The sequence below is a fragment of the Solenopsis invicta genome, chromosome 1 (assembly GCF_016802725.1).
Source record: "Solenopsis invicta isolate M01_SB chromosome 1, UNIL_Sinv_3.0, whole genome shotgun sequence".
NCBI lineage: Eukaryota > Metazoa > Arthropoda > Insecta > Hymenoptera > Formicidae > Solenopsis > Solenopsis invicta.
In genome coordinates, this window is record NC_052664.1 from 31,682,242 (window position 1) to 31,701,861 (window position 19,620).

The 19,620-nt window shown below is 32.6% G+C and overlaps 2 protein-coding genes across 26 annotated transcripts in view; one reads left to right on the forward strand and one right to left on the reverse strand.

The window, feature by feature from the left end:
• Positions 1-154: 154 nt before the first annotated feature.
• Positions 155-5,151, reverse strand: LOC105194372 (serine/threonine-protein phosphatase 6 catalytic subunit). Its single transcript, XM_011159259.3, has 7 exons — positions 4,972-5,151; positions 4,728-4,823; positions 4,253-4,460; positions 4,083-4,162; positions 3,818-3,923; positions 3,017-3,178; positions 155-2,908 (listed from the first exon to the last, which is right to left on the reverse strand). The coding sequence occupies exons 1-7, from the start codon at positions 5,038-5,040 to the stop codon at positions 2,718-2,720; spliced, it is 912 nt and encodes a 303-aa protein (XP_011157561.1). The 5' UTR covers positions 5,041-5,151; the 3' UTR covers positions 155-2,717.
• Positions 5,152-8,993: 3,842 nt separating this feature from the next.
• Positions 8,994-19,620, forward strand: part of LOC105201830 (dynamin) — a 28,761-nt gene continuing 18,134 nt past the window's right edge. For 6 of the 25 annotated variants that reach the window (XM_039458574.1, XM_039458203.1, XM_039458478.1 and 3 more), the window contains exons 1-12: positions 8,996-9,874; positions 11,912-11,985; positions 12,633-12,782; positions 12,858-13,061; positions 13,135-13,327; positions 13,415-13,624; positions 14,368-14,582; positions 15,347-15,492; positions 15,642-15,799; positions 17,597-17,623; positions 19,053-19,224; positions 19,354-19,596. In XM_039458574.1, the coding sequence (XP_039314508.1) occupies positions 9,711-9,874; positions 11,912-11,985; positions 12,633-12,782; positions 12,858-13,061; positions 13,135-13,327; positions 13,415-13,624; positions 14,368-14,582; positions 15,347-15,492; positions 15,642-15,799; positions 17,597-17,623; positions 19,053-19,224; positions 19,354-19,596 (1,956 nt within the window). In that variant the 5' untranslated portion in view covers positions 8,996-9,710. Of the gene's footprint in view, positions 9,875-11,911; positions 11,986-12,632; positions 12,783-12,857; positions 13,062-13,134; positions 13,328-13,414; positions 13,625-14,367; positions 14,583-15,346; positions 15,493-15,641; positions 15,800-17,596; positions 17,624-19,052; positions 19,225-19,353; positions 19,597-19,620 lie in introns of all 25 variants that reach the window. The other 19 variants (XM_039458548.1, XM_039458729.1, XM_039458600.1 and 16 more) reach the window with 9 other exon arrangements.

The window sequence follows — 19,620 nt, forward strand, 5'->3', positions numbered from 1 at the left end:
ATTAATAAAAAAAAAAAATTCATACGTCGTTTAATCATGTAATGTACTCCTTCTCCTGCATGTGTCCCTTATCTCGGTCTTATTGATTTTTGTATTTATTCTCACTACCACACACATATACACACACAGGAATACCATTGACAATGCAATCAAGTGCGATTTTTTGCGCATTTTTATTACAGACGTTCTTCATTACATTAACATAACAAAGTCTATACTTTCAAGGTACATGATGATCGTTTTAAAATGGTGTCTACCTGTGAGATCTTTAAGGATTATGCGCAGTGTTCAAGCTCCCGCACGGAGCACATTAAGCTAAATTAGTCTTCATTATTTTATTTTATCTTGCAAATTGTCTTTATTTGTTCTCTCTCTCGCGAACTTACCGATTATTAATATCGAGTCGCCGCAAGCGCTTGGACACTTCGATAAGATTAAAGCGATCACAGACAGAGGCATTCCGGTAGACGAAACGCCGCGAACACCCCAGTAGTAGATACAGGGGCTAATACTTTTTTTTTTTTTTAAAGATTTCTACGATACCCGTACCGCACGTAGGGCGTTCCCGTCGTTGTGACACCGTTTCACGACTCGGAGGCTGCAAATGTAGCGAGTCGAGTTTGTAACGCAAGCTCCGTGTCCCGATTCGTTCTAGATGCGCTCCTCCTCTACCTAATGTAATACATTACTCGCGTAAAGTATCGCGCAATAGTACGTTGTAATAAATGTAGTACAAATAGAGAGTATCCCGCGCGTGTGGTGTGTAAAATGTAAGAAGTAGACCTAAAAGGCAGTAAAATGGTAAAACGTAAAATATATATATATATATATATATATATATATATATATATATATATATATATATACATATAGATATATATACATATATCGTAGAAAAGTTTCGCGAAAAAAGCAAAGATTTATTCCAAAATAATAGAGCGTAATGTTCATGAAATAGATAAATAGAATAAAAAGAGGGTGATAAAAATTTCCTCATTCTCATTAAGCTCTGATATTTGTATGATTCTTCGTCCTTATGTTAGTTCGTCTATGATTATCTGTCAGTAAGAAAGCATTTATACTTCTAGTAGACCGTCGTGTTATAGTTCTGAAGGCACTGTTCAAAAGTTTATTATATTTCTTGGAATAACGGGTCTTCCCACAAAACCACCTTCGAATGGTGCGACAAGGAGAGTCGTTATAAACATCGACATGACCATTGCACATGCCTCCATCGGTCTATATCACAAAATTCAAAATAGAGTAGTCTCAACTTGACAGCCTGTGCCACAATGCCAATGCCGTATTTGTCAGGTCTGTGATCGGTTAGGAATTATCGTGAGCTAGCAAAAATCGATGGTCAGAATTCAGGCTTATGATACGCAATGGCCGGTGCATTTCCATTAATTATGTCATATCAATATCGTATCATTATATTACACAAACGCTTATTAATTTAGAGGCACATTGCTAAGGGTCTCGGTTTTTTTTCTTTAAGTTGCTCCCTACATTAATGAACTTATGACAATTAGCTAATTACGATTATTTAATACGACAGCGATTTGGCATACGATATTGGAAATTGTACAAAGAGTCGGAGAATGCAATAGTATTTGAAAATATTGCTTTGTACACATACATATATAGAGAGAAGAGAAGTGTGACGAACGAACGGTGGATATCTTTTTCGAAAAAAATATCAATGTGTGTCAAGATAAAGACAATATTTGAGCTCAAATTTTCTTAAAATTAAGCGTAAAAAATGTCATGTGCATAAAAATAATAAGACAACTCTCTATAGATGCTATAACGATTCCGCTATCGGATTTCCTTACCTAAGCAAGAAAACTTTGGCTACTGCTACACGCTATTTGTACTTCGGCGAAAATGAGCCGAATTTATGATTCTTGCTAAGAACACTGATTGCGCATTTAGAAGAAAAAAGAACAGCACGCAGCACACACAGTACCTAAATCAGCAACAGATCATTTACATGTTCAGGAAGACCTTAACAGTACTATATATGCTCACGCTTTGATAAACCTGAATTCTACGCACAACGATTGTTATGTCAGAGAAGCATTCAATGTACTCAGAGAGTGTACTTTTTGCCGGAATGTTTTAAACATGATATTTCTTTTTTCTTTTTATTCACACACACACAGCACTGGACTATTTGCGCTCATATTAAATTATTTAAAAGCTCTTAGTCTTTTGAACATCGAAGTCCAGAATGCTGCTCTGAGATATGAATGCTCTACAGAATGTACATAGTAGACAGCAAAAGCGTCTAGACCACAGAATGTTCACATTTGCTCTGATGCAAAATATCGTTTTCTTTTTTTTTCGAACTACAAAAATCAGGCTGATGCAATGGCAGATACTATGTATATATATAAAAGTTAGCTTTACAACATGTAAAACCTGATAAAGTTCTTAAAAAATCTAAAGAACATTCCCTGAATAAGAGCAATCACACGACAATTCAGTCCTCTAAGTATCGTATTTCGATCGTAGAACGCATCAAACAATTTCTTTTAAGGGAATTAAAATTTTCTAGAGTAATATGTATAATCGATTTGTGTGATATATTTTCATGAATGTATGGTTCCGTCATGGTACCAGCCTGGATCCGGCCAATCAAATCATGTGATTCCGTAGAGTCTAGACACAGACATTTCCCTTCTGCATCCATACAGATGAGCCACTAAGATAGATCACAAAAAGTACGGAGTGGGCGTTAAGGGTGGGATTACTCTCTCGGAATCAGGCACTGCCTGGAACAGCACAGGTGTTCTCTGATCCACTGTCGTGAACTGCATGATACTAGCTATGTTACCACATCGATAACAATAATTTGGGGCAGACCACACTGTGACGAGTTTGTCATTAAACATGTACCTATAACCTGTAAGATAAGAAATGTTTCGAGTGCATATTTATGAGGTATTCAAAGAAAATTACAACAGACAAAATCAAAATGTTAATGTTAGAATATTTGTAAGTAGGATCGTACCTTCCTGAACTAATTGGTGTGCCCTACAGATGAGTTTAAGATCATTCACTTCCATGAACATGTAAGTCACTTTGCTGCCAAACAGCCAGCCTGCGCCACGTGGACTTACTGTCCATGTCTCTACATCCTCTGGATCGGACCAGACCAAATCACAGAAAGCACCTGTAATATGATAATCAAGCAAAGATGATCGATTACCCTAGTTTATAAAAAAATATTTTTTAAATTATTTTGAACCAAACAAGATGTTTCTTAAAGATTTCGAGAAATGTATGTATATATCATTTAATACATTTATGTATATTTTATAATTTATATATACAATACATACATATGTATACAATATAATTAAAATTTGTGTGTGTGTGTGTGTATAAACTATAAATTAAAAGTATCTTCATCATAAACGGAAAATTTACTATCTTACTAAAATTCTGTATTTAAATCCTTCATATACTTAAAGATATCAAAATAAAAAAAAACAATCTTTACAAAAAATTTTACAAAATGTTAACATTATTTTAAAATTCTTATTTTAAAAATTATGACTGTATTTTTACAAAAAATTTCAAATATTGCAAGTTATTTTTTGCACTTTAAACCTTAATTATTTCAAAAACTTTATATGCAGGTGAAATTTGTTTTACAGTGTTTTCAGCATTAAAAAAATCTATAAGAAACACTTGTCTGATCAAAAATCATTTTTGGCTATAAAATAATATTATTATGGTACAACAATATATTCAATTATAAGTTTTATTTTGTAATAAAATATTACTTTGGTACACAATTAATATATACCTTTGTGTGGAATCTCTTGATTCCTTTCAATCGTTCTAATTTGATCTAGTGTTCTAATAGCCGGAGACAATCCACCATGTACACAAAGAACCTGTTCATCAATTAACTGAAACACAATTTTATTCGAATATAAGAAAAAACATAAAATTTAAAAAAAACTTTAAAATAATTAATTTTAAACTCTATATAATTTTTTTAATCTTAAAAATTCAAATTTATTTAAAAAAATTCATAATTAAAAATCATTTTTTATACAAATACTCACGGCAGCAACTGTGAGCAAATCAAATACCCTACAACAGTACTTCCATGCATTAGCATTGCCGTACTTGTTTTGGCATTCATCTAGAATAAAAAAAAAGAGAATAATAAATCTTTGTCATACACAGATATACAATACAAGTTACTAGAACAAAAATATCGTTATAAACTTACCATAAAATCCATAAACATGTGTGATTTGTCTAGACTCGTGATTACCACGTAGTAATGTTATCCTGTCAGACCATTTAGCTTTAAGTGTGAGCAGACGAGTGAATGTTTCTAAGCTGTAGTAACCCCGATCGACAAAATCTCCCAGGAATATGTAATTTGTATCTGGTACGGGGCCACCGTTGCGAAACAGTTCTTCTAAATCATAAAACTGCAACGAAAACATGAACAATCCAATATATACTTGTATCATGGCTCTACAAATAACTATACAGTTATTAGCATTATAGTTACAAAATATTAAGATCAAAGGATTGTAAGCTTTTAAATAACGATAAACAAATAGTGAATAATATAATGAATTTGTCTATGATGCTAATTCGACGATTAAAATCCGTTAAAACTTTGCGTCGAATCCGTAGCGATGAACGGAGCGATGCTCCGAATTTGAGGTTAGTATTTCACATCCGGAATTTACCTGACCGTGAATATCGCCGCACACTGTCACCGGAGTGGATACAGGCTGGATGTTGGACTCCTCCAGCAACAAATCACATACCATGTCACAGAGTTTCTGCCGGTAATAATAAAGTTAATGTGATTATATTGGGATAGGTGAAACGCGTAGGATGCGTAGACGAGTAACTTAATCGACGCTTGTCTAATCGCGCGGCCGTCATCGCGTAGGAAACAGGTCAACTGGTATGCACTCTGCTATTTACCTTGAGATCATTCTCTGGCAAGTATTTGCATTCTTTCGCGATCTCTATCCATTTATCGATGTCTGACATTTTGGATTCGCACCGTAAGAAAATACCAATACTAATCGCGCCCCCATACAGCTACGTAGTCCGTACGCGCCCGATGATGCTGGATCTCGCTCGAGAGACGGTAGCGCTCGACAGTTAAAACGTACGAGCGGATACTCATGTAACCGTGAAAACGCGTGTGAAAGTCTGTTCCTTTTGCTTTCCAGTTTTTAAAGCACCAATGGCCGTATGTATTCAGCAAAATCAATTGAGTAAGCGCTCTTTGTTATTGGTGTATTTTTCTAGATCATCCAATCAGTCTACAGACCTAGAAGAATACACCAATAACAGTCAACGTTCACTCAACTGTTGAGTCCGTTGCATGTAGCCAATCATATTTCTCAATTGAGATTATTACATATAAAAATATCATTATATTTAAAAAACTTTTAATCATAAACCTGTGAAACATATCGATCAATTAGTTAAGAATTTTTAAATATAAGATCGCAATTTTGATTGTGATTAGTCAATTTGCCTATGATTTTACGTTTGATTATAATTTTTTTATGTATAATGCCTTTAGAGTCACTTACAGCAAATATTGTTTGGACTTTTTGCATTGAATCAATTAATTAGAAAATTCCGTATTAAATTGTTTAATTGTTAACATATAATCAGCAACTAAACATTGAAAAGATTTAGGATACGAATTAAAATTCGACCAATCAAATAATTGTAACTTTAATCCAATTCGTTTATTGGTTGAATTTTAATCTCTTAGACCGACTTATTTCATAATTGATTCTTATATTTAAATCTGTCTTAATATCAATTTAAGATGTCATCAATCAATCAATCAATGAGGATTGTATTAGCACCTTAAGATATATTATTTAAAACGGTCTTGAAATAAGAATCGACTGTGAATATCAGTATTAGAATTTAGGTCAAGTGTCTGAGTAATTCTTTTTTTAAGATTTTATTTTATCTCAAGTATAAAATTTCGAGATTGCAGTCATCTCATTGATTCGGATGCAATCTCTTAAGATTATTTAAAATCATACTTGATCATAATGATTTTAAGTATAAAATTAGATTATATACAATGAATATCACTTTTATAATTTTTCTCTCTCTTTCTCTCTCTCTCTCTCTCTCTCTCTCTCCCTCTCTGCTACATATTTTACTCTTTTTAGCTGCTTTTAAATTTGTAATTACTTTCAATTTTCTCTTGGCTGCTAGCAACTTTGCCCTGTAAATTCTACTATGTTGCTCTATTCATATAATGATTATGAAGTCAATAGAAGATTCTAGGCCACGATTCTTGAATGGACATTGTAAAAGGGACTTGACAATCTTGTGTACTACGACTCAAATTCGATATCTTGTAAGGTAAAATTTAATCGATTTCCATTTCACATTTATGATGACATTTTTTATATCAGATAATAGAAAACTCAGACAATGAGCACAGAATAACATCAGAAGAAGAATAGAGTGTAAAAGTAAAGTTATAGACATTTATATTAATTTAAGAGTTGTATTCATACACTATTTTAAAGAGAAATATGAGAGAAAGGATACAATAATGTCTATAAATATCATCACTGGTTGTGTAAGTCTAAAATATCGACCATTTTCATTGGAGACAATTTAGTTTAAAGTGATCATGATTACATCACTTTTCATAAATTGATATAAATAAAAATTATACGTAAAGTGAGTTAAATAAATAAGGTTTACAATTATCATCACCATAAAATATTTAACTGCTTAAAAGTAGAAGACATATATATATATACATATTCTTGTATGTATGTATATATACGTACAATATATAAACGTCACACTAATGCTTTTACAGGTCAATGATCAATAACGACAACCAATGTCGCGTTCTATTGAACGGAACCACTTTTATAAGTTCGCTAATCGATCGGTCGAATTTAAGAACAACGGTGTCGAATACAAGTCAATATCTTCGCACCACACACGTATATGTATATCTTACATACGTCAATGTATACACACATGCGCATCTTCGCGAAATATCTGTCCCCATTCCGTTCGAAAATCGAACAAATCTGTAAGATCAAAATGTGTCATCGATTTTTCGAACGTGATCAAATATTCGCGCTTTTAGGCCTATCTAGATAATTTTGACGGGCAAAAATCTGTTCGTTTCAATTGTATCTCATTATGTTTCTCGCAAAAATAAGATTAAATAAGCTTCAACTTGCGCAGAACAAAATAAAAAAACAGAATTCTAAGTAAAATATATAATATACAAAGTGCAGTTGAACTTTTCGCAGACTTTTCAGATAATGAGAACATGAAAGAACTTGTAAAGATATTAAAAAGGAAGATATTTTTCACTAAAGATGTCTTCAAGATATTTCTAAAAGATTAGGGTATTTATAGTCAATTCTTAGATTTAAGACCGTCTTATAAGTATTATTATTTTAAAATGCCATCAACCAATCACAGAGCTGTACTGATATCTTAAAACACTATTTAAGATGGTCTTAAAATAAAAACTGAAAATCGGCCTAGAAGTTGATTAAAAGATACATTTCAAAAGATGTTAAAGATATTTTTGTTGAATAAATGTCTAAATATCTTTTATATTTTTACAAGATACCTTTTCAAGGCATCTCCAGAGATATTTTGGATAACGATATCTCAACATTTTTTTGTATTAGATATTTATCTTTTGGAACCCTATAATAAACATTATTGTTAGAAACTTTGCAAAAATGAAAGACATTTTAAAGTCTCTTAGAAATCTAAAAGAGATATCTTTTCGCCTATCTGAGTTAGTAAGACCAATGGATATAGTACGTCAAACCACTGCAAAATCGATACGACCGTTTCAAGAACGATCTCACTTTCTCTCTCTTTCTTGGTCACGTGGGAAAAGGAAAAGCAATCTGGTTTTCACTTTCGTAAAATAATGGTGGGGATTTCGTAGCGTGAGTTTGAAAATTTCATTTGCTTGTAGGTTTGTTCATTTTAATTGCTTGTTGAGGTTGCCGCTTTTCTCGAAAACAAAAAAAGAGTACAAGAATGCATATTTTTCATTCAGTAACGTAAATCGATTTCAATTAGCTCCGCTTCGGTAGTCGAAATAGAAGGAAGAAATTGACCTCAATCAATTTCTATATTTGTTAAATTGCACGAAGATATTATTTTTATATTTTACACAAAAACATGTTACACAAACATATTTAGAGCATGATTAAAACTTATCTTGATTTCTCTCTGTCTTTGTTCCAACAAATTATACGACAAAAAGAATAAATTAAGTTTACTGAAAATATATCTTTAAATCGGGACGTTATAAAGCTTTCGATTTATCGTATATCGGAATCGTCAACACAAGCCTACTTCAATTAAAAGTGTCTCTGCATGAGTAACGTCACCAAAACCACACTACGAATTAGTGAAAAGTTGTGACGAACGTTAAGAGAGAAGAAAAAGAAAAATAAAGAAATAATATACAGATGAGATGCAGCTGCAGGAAGAACCGATCCGTTCGCGAATGGCGTGAAGTGAGCCGATGTCGCGCGCATCGATCGGACGCAATATATCGACTCGTCACTTGCGACCGTATCGGAAGTGAACGTCGCTCATCAGTCAAATTTCCGTCGCACGTGCGCACGCGCGCGAATCACACGTTATACGTACATGTATATGTATCCTAACGAACAAACGAACAAACGAACGAAGGAACGAACGAACGAACGAACGAACGAACGAACGAACGAACGAACGAACGAACGAACGAACGAACGAACGAACGAACGAACGCGCGGAGTAAAAAGGTCAGAGCGTCGACGGATACTCGTGTACGATATGGATTTTATCTCATCGCCGCGAAAGTGGGTCACGACGGCGACGTACGGCGGCAGCGACGGTGGCGGCGACTTGTGCGCACGCTTCGATTATCGATTGAACCGCTCTATGGGCTCTCCGTAGAACGGCAGGCGCCGCGCGCGAGTCCGTCGGTCGTAATCGTTATCGTCGTCGTCGTCGTTGCCGCTGCCGTCGCGTAATCGTTTTCCGAGATCTCGCGTTTATGCGCGGCGTCTGTACACACGTACGTACAGTGCCGCACATTCATCACGAGCGAGATTTCAAATCGTTCCCGTCAACGTATCGCGCACGCGCATCCGCGACGAGAGCGAGCGATTCGTCGTGCCGCCACCGTTGCCGCCACTACCGCCACCGTCGCCGTCATCGCCGTCGTCGCCATTGCGTCGACGGGAACGATGCGGTGAAGTTTGCCACGAAAGAGCGAGAGTCGTCAGCTACACAGCCGACAACGACAGCGACAGCTAGCCAGCCAGCCAGCCAGCCAGCCAGCCAGTCGGGCAGGCGGGCGGGCGGGCAGAGTGCGCGCGGGTGGCAGGACCCTCGCGAAAATCGGCCATCTTGCTTAGTGCACGCTTGGATCTCGTAACGAACGTTTCCTCGCCTCCGTCAGCCACCCTACTCGGGCGGTCGTGCGTGTGCGGGCGGTGGCAGAGCTGAGCTAACCCGGCTCTCTCTCTACGTGGTGCGCGCCGCGAAACGGCACAGAGAATTCGCGCGGCTGTGGAAAGAGGAAGAATAGAAGAGAGGAGTGTGCGTGCGTGCGTGCGTGTGTGTGCGCGCGTGTGTGTGTCATTCGAGCGGTGTAACGCGGATTACGCGACTCCGGCGGCAGGATGGCGGGCAATACGGGTATGGAGCAGTTGATCCCGATCGTGAACAAGCTGCAGGATGCGTTCACGCAGCTCGGCGTGCATATGCAGCTCGATCTGCCGCAGATCGCGGTGGTGGGCGGCCAGAGCGCGGGCAAGAGCTCTGTGCTCGAGAACTTCGTCGGCAAGTGAGTATCAATGCGACCGAGATACGCTGACATCGTATGTATAATCGCGTTCAACTCCTCTTGGTATCATCATCCTCCTCTTCCTCCTTCTCTACCACCTCCTCCTCCTCCTTCTCCTCCTCACGCAGCCTCGGTTGAAGCCAACCGAGAGAAATGGCTCTACGAAGAGAGAGAGGGAGAAAGAGAGAGAGAAGGAATTCCATGAAGGATGCAAAGGAATCTTTCGCACGCACAGACGATATATAGCGTATAGAGGTCCCAGCCACGATCGTTACTCTACTTATGGCACTTGAAGGCACTTTCGATCGAGCGCGATCGATGAACGCCGCTGTCGTCGTCATTGTCGCGGCGTCCGCCGTTACCGATCTCCCCCTCGGAATCCGTTTCTGCTATTAACGTTTTCTCTTTTCTTTTTCACCTTGCCCTCTTTTCCACGTCCTCTCCTCGCCCAGTCCGAATTCCGCGTATGCATGCACGTTTTCCGTTTCAGGCGCAGAAAGCGTAACGCAGGTATATTTACGAAACGGACGGGCCTTTTTACTTTTGATGACCGCGCTGATGACGTCCTCGTCGTCGCCGCTCTACGCAAGTCCTAAGGCGTGGCGGAAACACGCGTGGCTTTTTCGATTTCACCGCGTCGTCATCGAGAACGACGGCGGTCGTTCGTAACAATCCTGTACGCGATACTTTTCGTGCGTAGCACAAAGCGAAAGCCGAGCGGACGACGACGGACGTCAGAACGCCCACGGGGTGACCTGTCAAGTGTCTTCTCCGACGCGACATAGTTCACGGGAGTAGCTTAGAAGCGCTCGTTCATGCGCAAAACCGGCGGGATGATGCTGCTACGTCCTCGTAGCGAACGAACGAACGCCTCTCATCACTCTCACGTCGTTCTCTGACGTCTGTTAAACGCACTACTGGTGATTATGCGGAATGTATATCGAGATAAAAATAACGAAAGATGATAAATCAGTAATTTTTAATTTATGCTTAATTTTTTATTTAATTGCAGACGTTTCGTTCGTTTGGTATTTAAACAAAATATTACATTAAGATGAGAGTGAAACGTTTATATATAAAGAAATATTAATTTTTTAAGATTTTATACAGCTGATTTGTCTCACCACATTGTACGAGATGTTTGTCTCATTACATTGTAAATGCATTAGTGTTAGCTTCGAAAGGAACCGATATCAGAGATGACAAAATTCCACATTTTTTTTGGATAAAGTCCAGGCCAGTAGAGATGATATTTTCTGGTAAAAACTGGTATTTTCTGGTAAAAACTGGTCTTTTCTATTAAAACCAATAAAATAAACAAAAAGCAATGAGAGTGTTGTCAATTGAATGAGTAAATTGATAGAATATTTCAAATTTAAGGGAATATTCTTGTTAAAAAAAAAAAAAAAAAATGATTTTTTAAAATATATTAATATTTGAAGTATTTAAAATACATTGTTCAAGTGTTTGATTTTATTTTCCTTCTAATCAGAGTGATTAGTGTGATTTATTAATTAAAATCTTTTTATATAAGTTACATAAATATATTTTAGTTTGTATCATATTTGTTATAATCTACAGTTTTTGTCAGTTTATTCCATTGGATAAAATGTAGAACAGTAAACAACACACACAGAATTTACTTTAATTTTTTTTTTTCATCCACATGGACTTTTTAGTCAACATTGTATCTTAAGTCTATTAAATCATTTAAAAAAGTTTATGAATAAAGATTTCTGAAAGAACATAGATTCATGACAAAGAATATTTAAAGTAGATAGTAAAATATGCATATCTTTATCAGAGGTGCAAGATAAATAAATGATTGATCTTATCAACATGAGATAACATATCAGTTTACATTTAGATATATCTGTTATTTGCAATATTATTTGATGAATTATTAAGTTATCATTACCTAAAAATACATTACATATATAAATTAACATTTTAATCAATTAGCATTAATTTATGCATATATGTATAGTGCTGGCATTGATTAAAGTTAATTATAACAAACAAACACTTCTTTTCCAGAGACTTCTTGCCAAGAGGTTCAGGCATTGTGACAAGGAGACCTCTCATCTTACAGTTGATTAACAGCCCAACTGGTGAGTCATAATGCATAGAATACATTATATTATTTTTTCTTGTTTCTTAATATGTAATAATAAATGTGAAATTATCTTATCTGATAATACTCTTGAAATTTCAATTAGTTTTAAAAGAATATAAAAGAAATACTTTAAAGAAGTAGAGTTCTCATATATGGGTAATATCATCTTGTTAACCTATTGACCTGTACTCATGGCAAATATCTTCCTTTTAAGCAAGGAACGCATTAACGCTTTTACTTCATTTATACATGTCGTTCTCTGCTTAACCTTTGTTGAAAGTTTTTATTGTATGACATTTTATTAGATAAATTCATAAAAAATAGTTATTGACATTTTGCTTTTCAATATTATTTTCAAAAATGATATTAAAAAATTAACAAAAAACACGATTAATAAAATTATTTTGCCTCTTGAACTTTTATCAATAAGTTATCACTTTTTCTTATCACTTTTCCTGTATCATACTTCCTGAGCCTAAAATTATGAGAAATTATACATTGAATATATCTTATTAGACAGAATGTAAATATGATGAAGAATTAAAGTATATAAAACGTTATTTCCAATTTTTTACTTGATTTCTTATTAATATTCTTATTAATAGGAATTATTTCTAAATTTATTTTTTTTTCATATTACAGAACATGCAGAATTTTTGCATTGTAAAGGCAAACAATTTGTGGATTTTAACGAAGTACGGAAAGAAATTGAGGCAGAAACAGATAGGGTGACTGGAAGTAACAAGGGCATTTCTAATATACCAATTAATCTCAGAGTATATTCACCCAACGGTAAGTATGACAAAGTAGACTGCTTTAAAAGAAACAATAATTATTATTTACTAACATATATTTATTTTTCTATAGTGCTAAATTTGACATTAATTGATTTACCTGGGCTTACAAAAGTACCGATCGGAGATCAGCCAGCAGATATAGAAGCTCAAATTAAGGCCATGATTTTTCAATTTATCAAACGTGAAAATTGTCTTATATTGGCAGTTACACCAGCCAATACTGATTTAGCCAATAGTGATGCTCTTAAACTTGCTAAAGAAGTGGATCCACAAGGTATCCTATTAGTTACAATACTATTATTAATATGTTTTTGAGCTTATATTAATTTAATGCACAATACTACAAGGTGTACGTACAATTGGCGTTATTACCAAACTGGATCTTATGGACGACGGTACCGATGCGAGAGACATTTTGGAAAATAAATTATTGCCATTGAGAAGGGGTTACATTGGTGTTGTTAATAGAAGTCAAAAGGATATAGAAGGACGGAAGGATATCAAAAATGCTTTAGCCGCTGAGCGAAAGTTCTTCCTCAGGTATATGAACAACTCTGAATTTTTTATTGGAATATGATTAATCTTTCTTTCTTTGGCCATACATAACTTCTGTTTTACTTGTTGTAGCCATCCGTCTTATCGTCATCTAGCAGATAGGTTGGGTACACCATATTTGCAGAGAGTTCTCAATCAACAATTAACAAATCATATCAGGGATACCTTGCCAGCTCTAAGAGATAGATTACAAAAGCAGCAGTTAGCTTTAGAGAAGGATGTCGAGCAGTACAAACATTTCAGACCTGATGATCCTGCAATCAAAACAAAGGCTATGTTACAGTAAGTAAATTCAGAATTTACAATATCCCAGTGTTTGTCTTCCATTCATAAAATGTGTATTGTAAAATATATATGTGAAAATCACAAATGCATACCTATCTTATAGCAGAATGTATCACATGTATATACACATATATATGTAATATCAAAATATTTTTAATAAATGTATTTTATATTTTATAGTTTTATGTAAAGCAATAATCATGCAAATGAAACCATAATCCTCTCTTTTCATTTCAATATTTTTATTATCTTTTTCATTTCCAATATTTTTTATTTTATGGGTAGAGGGTCTTGAAGTTTTAGATCATTTGCTTTTCGTTTTTTTTTTTCAGATTAATTCAAATGTATATGTAGGTATTCTTGTGTTTCCTTTATTAGTTTTATTTAACAGAAGTAGTGTGCCATTTGCATGAAATTTTAACTAATTGAGGATTTGTATTTCTTTTTATTATACAAATGCTTTTTTTAAGAATTGGAAGGTATTCTAATGGCATAAAACTATTCTGCTACGAGAAAACTAACAAAATTGCTATTAAAATTGTTTTAATACGTGATTATATGAATTATTATACCTTTATAGGGATAATATAACATTTCTATTATAAAACAGATTGATTGATTTGCAGACACAATAACAGATATTATTTCAAATGTGTTTTGTGAATGGTAGATAACATCAAGACTCTCTAGCCATATAACTAATATTATTTTATGGCAGCTTGTATTACACAAATTAATAGAAAAACGTTTTTAAGGATGATACAGCAGCTTCAGTCAGATTTTGAGAGAACTATAGAAGGCTCAGGTTCAGCACAAATTAATACTATGGAACTTAGTGGTGGTGCAAAAATCAACAGACTTTTCCATGAACGTTTCCCATTCGAAATTGTTAAAATGGAGTTTGATGAAAAAGAATTAAGGAAAGAAATTGCTTTTGCTATCAGAAATATACATGGTGAGTTCCTTCTGGTCTTATCGTTATTTGACAAAACTCAGGGTTGTTAGTGGTCAGGAAAAACCTCGGAAAAGCCGGGAAATCAGAGAAAGGTTAGGGAATTTAAAAATAATCAGGGAAAACTGAGGAAGGTCGGGAAACAAAAAAAATTAACTTAAGGTAAAATTAAATTACTGTAAATTCCAAATTTTCAAATTTTACTTATTTTTATTATTAAATTTAATTTTTTTAAATTATTTAAAGAAACATTTGTAAATATTTTTTATGTTTTTTAAATTTTACAGTAAACGAGTTGTAGAAAGTCATTAATAGACATAGTTAAGAAGGAAAACTAATATCTTGATTTTTACAAGGTCAAGATATAGTTTTATATATGTCAATGATGTTTCACAAATCACAACATAATAAAAAGAATTATACAAAATGTTCATAAAAAGCTTCAGTCATAATAAATTTTTCGAAGAAAAGATAAATATTCCTCTTAAAAGTGTAATGAAGTTTTTGTTTTATGAATGCTTAAAAATGCAGAAAAAATATGATCAAAAGTTTATTTTATATTATTTTTTATATATTAAAAAAATGTAATATTTTTTCTTTGTTTTTATTTAATGCTGTTTTTAATCAGGGATTGTTTCAAAAAAGTGACTTGGAAAAGTCAAGGAATACTTTTTTTTGTTTTGCTACCAACCCTGAAACTATAGAATCAAATTATGAAGTTCAAGTTATTATTTACATATTAAACTAACAAAATTTTAATACGATAGGTATCAGGGTGGGATTATTTACTCCGGATATGGCTTTTGAGGCAATAGTCAAAAAACAAATAAACAGACTTAAGGAACCAAGTCTCAAATGTGTAGATTTAGTCGTGCAAGAACTTAGTAATGTTGTACGCATTTGTACAGATAGGGTAAGTTAAAGATAATTGTGAAATGCTAAAAGATATGATTTATTAAATTTGCACTAACACGCACACACGCAAATGATAAAATAATTAACAATTACAAAAATGATAAAATAATTACAATTCTTATATGCTGGTTTTTGTCTGAATTACAGATGTCACGTTATCCAAGATTAAGAGAAGAGACGGAACGTATCATAACGACACACATCAGGCAGCGCGAGCAAATGTGTAAAGAACAGCTAATCTTGCTGGTGGATTGCGAACTTGCATATATGAATACGAATCATGAAGATTTCATCGGTTTTGCGAAGTGAGTAATGACTGAAAATTTTACATCATTTGTTATATGTTACCTTAGATTTAAATTTATTATTTACAGAGATAAACACAGTAGTCAGAAATTTTTGGTTTTTTTAAGTTGATACATCTAATTCCTACGTGTCATTTTTGTTACATTTATGCTTGCTGCTACATTTTCTTATTTTATGTCAAATTTGATATAGCCATTAAATAGCAAGAAACATATAATGTTGTTATAGTATTTAGACAAAGATGTATGTTTCAAAAGATTGCTTTTTAGTTAAAACGGCATTAGCAATATATTCACGTGTATTGCATTATAAAATTTTATCAACTTTAACATTCTCTATATATTACTATAGTACATTTTTCATTCAGTATAACAAAATACTTTTTAGGATTTACATTTGTTTTTCTATAATATTTGGAAAATAATAGTTTATCTAAAGAACTATGTAGTAATATTTTATACTCTGAAAATTTGTTTACAATTTTAAAATATGTTAAAGTAGTTTTAGATTAAAATAAATTACACGTACAGCTTGCTTAATGCTTATTAGAATATAAATAATTATAAAGATAATTTATTAACAACAGATATTTTTTCTAAGAACTTGTGTAAAAAAGTAAAATTTTAAACATTTTTGAAAAATATGATAGAAAGTCGTACTACACGTGATTGATATGTCAGATTATTTGTTTGCTTGCCATTATTTTTTTACTCAAATCAGCGCATATACTTTCACAATCAATGCATGTCTTGCTAAAATCAGCTCACATAGCAATCTATGATCACGCTAACATTCTCAGCTCGTTCTCCCTTCAAGGTCAAAGGCCACTCTAGAATTTGACAAGCAATTACTTTTGTAGTAATAAGTATGATTTCTACTCAATGTACACTATTATGACACTATGCTAAAATCATATATAAGTATATTAAACTCTCTTCTATTTATTTTTGTTTTTGTAATGTTTTATTTCTATTAATTTTTTATTATTAACGCGACGTGACCTTTTCTTTATTTTATTTTTTTATATAGTTAACAACTCGATCGTGTATGTATAATTTATAAAATTTTTAGAGATAATTCTGAACACACCTAATAGAATTAAAGCTTAACTTAAACTTAAACTTTTAATAAGATTGCTTAATTATAAAATTACATAGTAATGATTATAACAATAATTTATATTAAAGAAATAGCTTCTTAAATTAAGAAATTGCATTTGCACATATTACATTCTTTATAGCTCAAATTGATTTTTATTGTTATGGCTATAGCAGTATTTCTACATATAATTTATTTTATATTTTAAATTTTTGCTTTAAACAAATTATAACGTTACTAAAAATTAATTATAAAAAATAGTTATAAAAATTGCATTAGGTACTTACAATATAGCTAATATTAGATAGACAAATATAAGTGTATAACCGAATAAGGTAATAGGCTTATATAAACTTGATACTGATGTTGCTGAAAATTAGGTATCATAGATTTTCTTGATTTTATTTATGATGTTGGGGACAAGGCATACAGATTTTATACAAATGTGTACATCTTTGCTCTTATTTTTTAGAATATATATTTCTAGTTTATATAATTTGTTAATGAGAAGTATACATAATTAAAATAATAAAATCATATGACATATATTCTTTATAACTTTTCAAATCTATCTATGAGCTTATGTATGCCTTACCCTACTTAAATTAATATGGCTTTATCCTGAGATATACTTTTTTTTCTCATTATCAATTTCTTCAAACTTCACAATTAAAAAAATGATTTAATTATATCGGCAGCGCTGCAGCCAGTAGCCATAATGCAAGGTAAGAATATTAAAGTACATTTCAACAAAAATTTACACTACATTTTTATCCCTCTCCATTTTCACGCTCTTTCTTTCTGATGCTTATCCTTCTTTCGATATTTTATTGCTTCCTTTTTGAATTAAAACACTAATGTACTATGAGCTAAACTTTTAGTAGGTTGTAGCTTGATATTTTGTGTTTATTAATATTCCGAAAATTTATAAAAATAAGCAAAGTATATACATATATGTATATATACATATATGTATATTAGTCATTTTTCTTATTTTTTCCTATAATTTAAATTGATTTAAATATTAATTTGAATATTAATTTAATCACTGATTTTAAATGCTACAATTAGCATTTAAAACAAAGAACTTATACAGTTTATAATATACATATGATGGAAAATTCTTAATTGATTTTTTAACTTTAAATTCATCAGTTTTTTCTCTTTTTGAACTGGATTTAAGAAAATTATTTCACTATAATTTAAACTTACTGATTTCGGTACATGACTGAAAATTCTGCATAATATTAAAATCATGGGATGCAGCACGTTGTTCTTATAATTAATCTCATATTTTTAATTTTTTATATTAGTCTATTTCTATTTTAATTTTTTTTTTGTAAATTATAAGAGTTCGCTTTATTTTAAATTAAAATAACAATTTCTCATTTCTAAGTTATGCCAGAAAATTAAAATTCGTAAATGAAAATATTTATTAAAATCACCTGCATTTATTAGATATTCATAAAATTTTTAGACTGTAATTCATACAGCAACATCACACATATAATCTATTTTTTAATGGATGTAATGTGCGCTTATGCAATCAATTTTTCATAATCGCTTTTGCATCATAATATCGAAAATTGTTGCAGTGTTTAAATAATATCTACACTGTACATACATTTATGATACGCTAGTGTGGTTTACGTGGCTATGCAGCAAATATGCGCTTAGAAAATGTTGAAATTATATGAAGCATAAAATGCATGAAGCAATATGGCAATACATACACAATAATTCTGATGTATATTATGTTAATTCTAAGGTAAAGACTTTTTAATGGACTTTTTCAAAATAGATGTGTAAATATACGTTGAATTGTAGGTAAAGGCATAAAGTACTGTCCATATTTGTTTTATATATATATATATATATATATATATATATATATATATATATTTTATTCTTCGTGTAAAACAAAAATATCGAATTTATGTAATAATACATACGTATAATCGAAAATTTGAGCTGTTTTGTTATAAGCAAATGTTAATTTAATTTCTTTTTACGATATAGTACATTTGTTTAAAACGTGGATGCTAGGACTTTGCTGGTTTTATTTATAACTGACTAATGTAAATTTTAATGGCAACAATCTTTGAATATATGAAATCTTTTATTTTTCATTATACACTATTGTTTATGTTACAGTGCACAGCAATCCTCGGAGAACTCCGTTAAGTCTGGACGGCATACACTAGGCAATCAAGTAATTCGTAAAGGTTACATGTGTATACATAATCTTGGTATTATGAAGGGCGGTTCGAGAGATTACTGGTTTGTTTTAACATCAGAGAGTATCTCCTGGTTCAAGGATGAAGAAGTAAATATTGCTCATAATTATTGTTCTAATTCTCTATTCATTTGAATTGAATATTAAAAATCGTAACATTTTATATCAAAAAGAATATTCAAGTACAATGTCTAATCCGCTATATTTTTATGTATAAAGGAACGTGAAAAGAAGTACATGTTGCCATTGGATGGGCTGAAATTGCGTGATCTAGAACAAGGTTTCATGTCGCGTCGTCATCTATTTGCGTTATTCAATCCTGAAGGAAGAAACGTTTATAAGGATTATAAACAATTGGAGTTAAGTTGTGAAACGCAAGATGATGTTGACTCCTGGAAGGCGTCATTCCTGAGGGCTGGTGTATATCCCGAAAAATCAACAGAGCAAACAAATGGTGAAGAGGTGAGTTCATTATTGATTAACACA

Excerpts from the sequence above, each read along its gene's own strand:
- LOC105194372 (XM_011159259.3), bottom strand. The coding sequence starts at position 5,040 with ATGTCAGACATCGATAAATGGATAGAGATCGCGAAAGAATGCAAATAC. Across the intron at positions 4,461-4,727 it reads GCGGCGATATTCACGGTCAG|TTTTATGATTTAGAAGAACT; the intron begins GTAAATTCCGGA and ends TTTTCGTTGCAG. Across the intron at positions 4,163-4,252 it reads ACATGTTTATGGATTTTATG|ATGAATGCCAAAACAAGTAC; the intron begins GTAAGTTTATAA and ends TTTTTATTCTAG.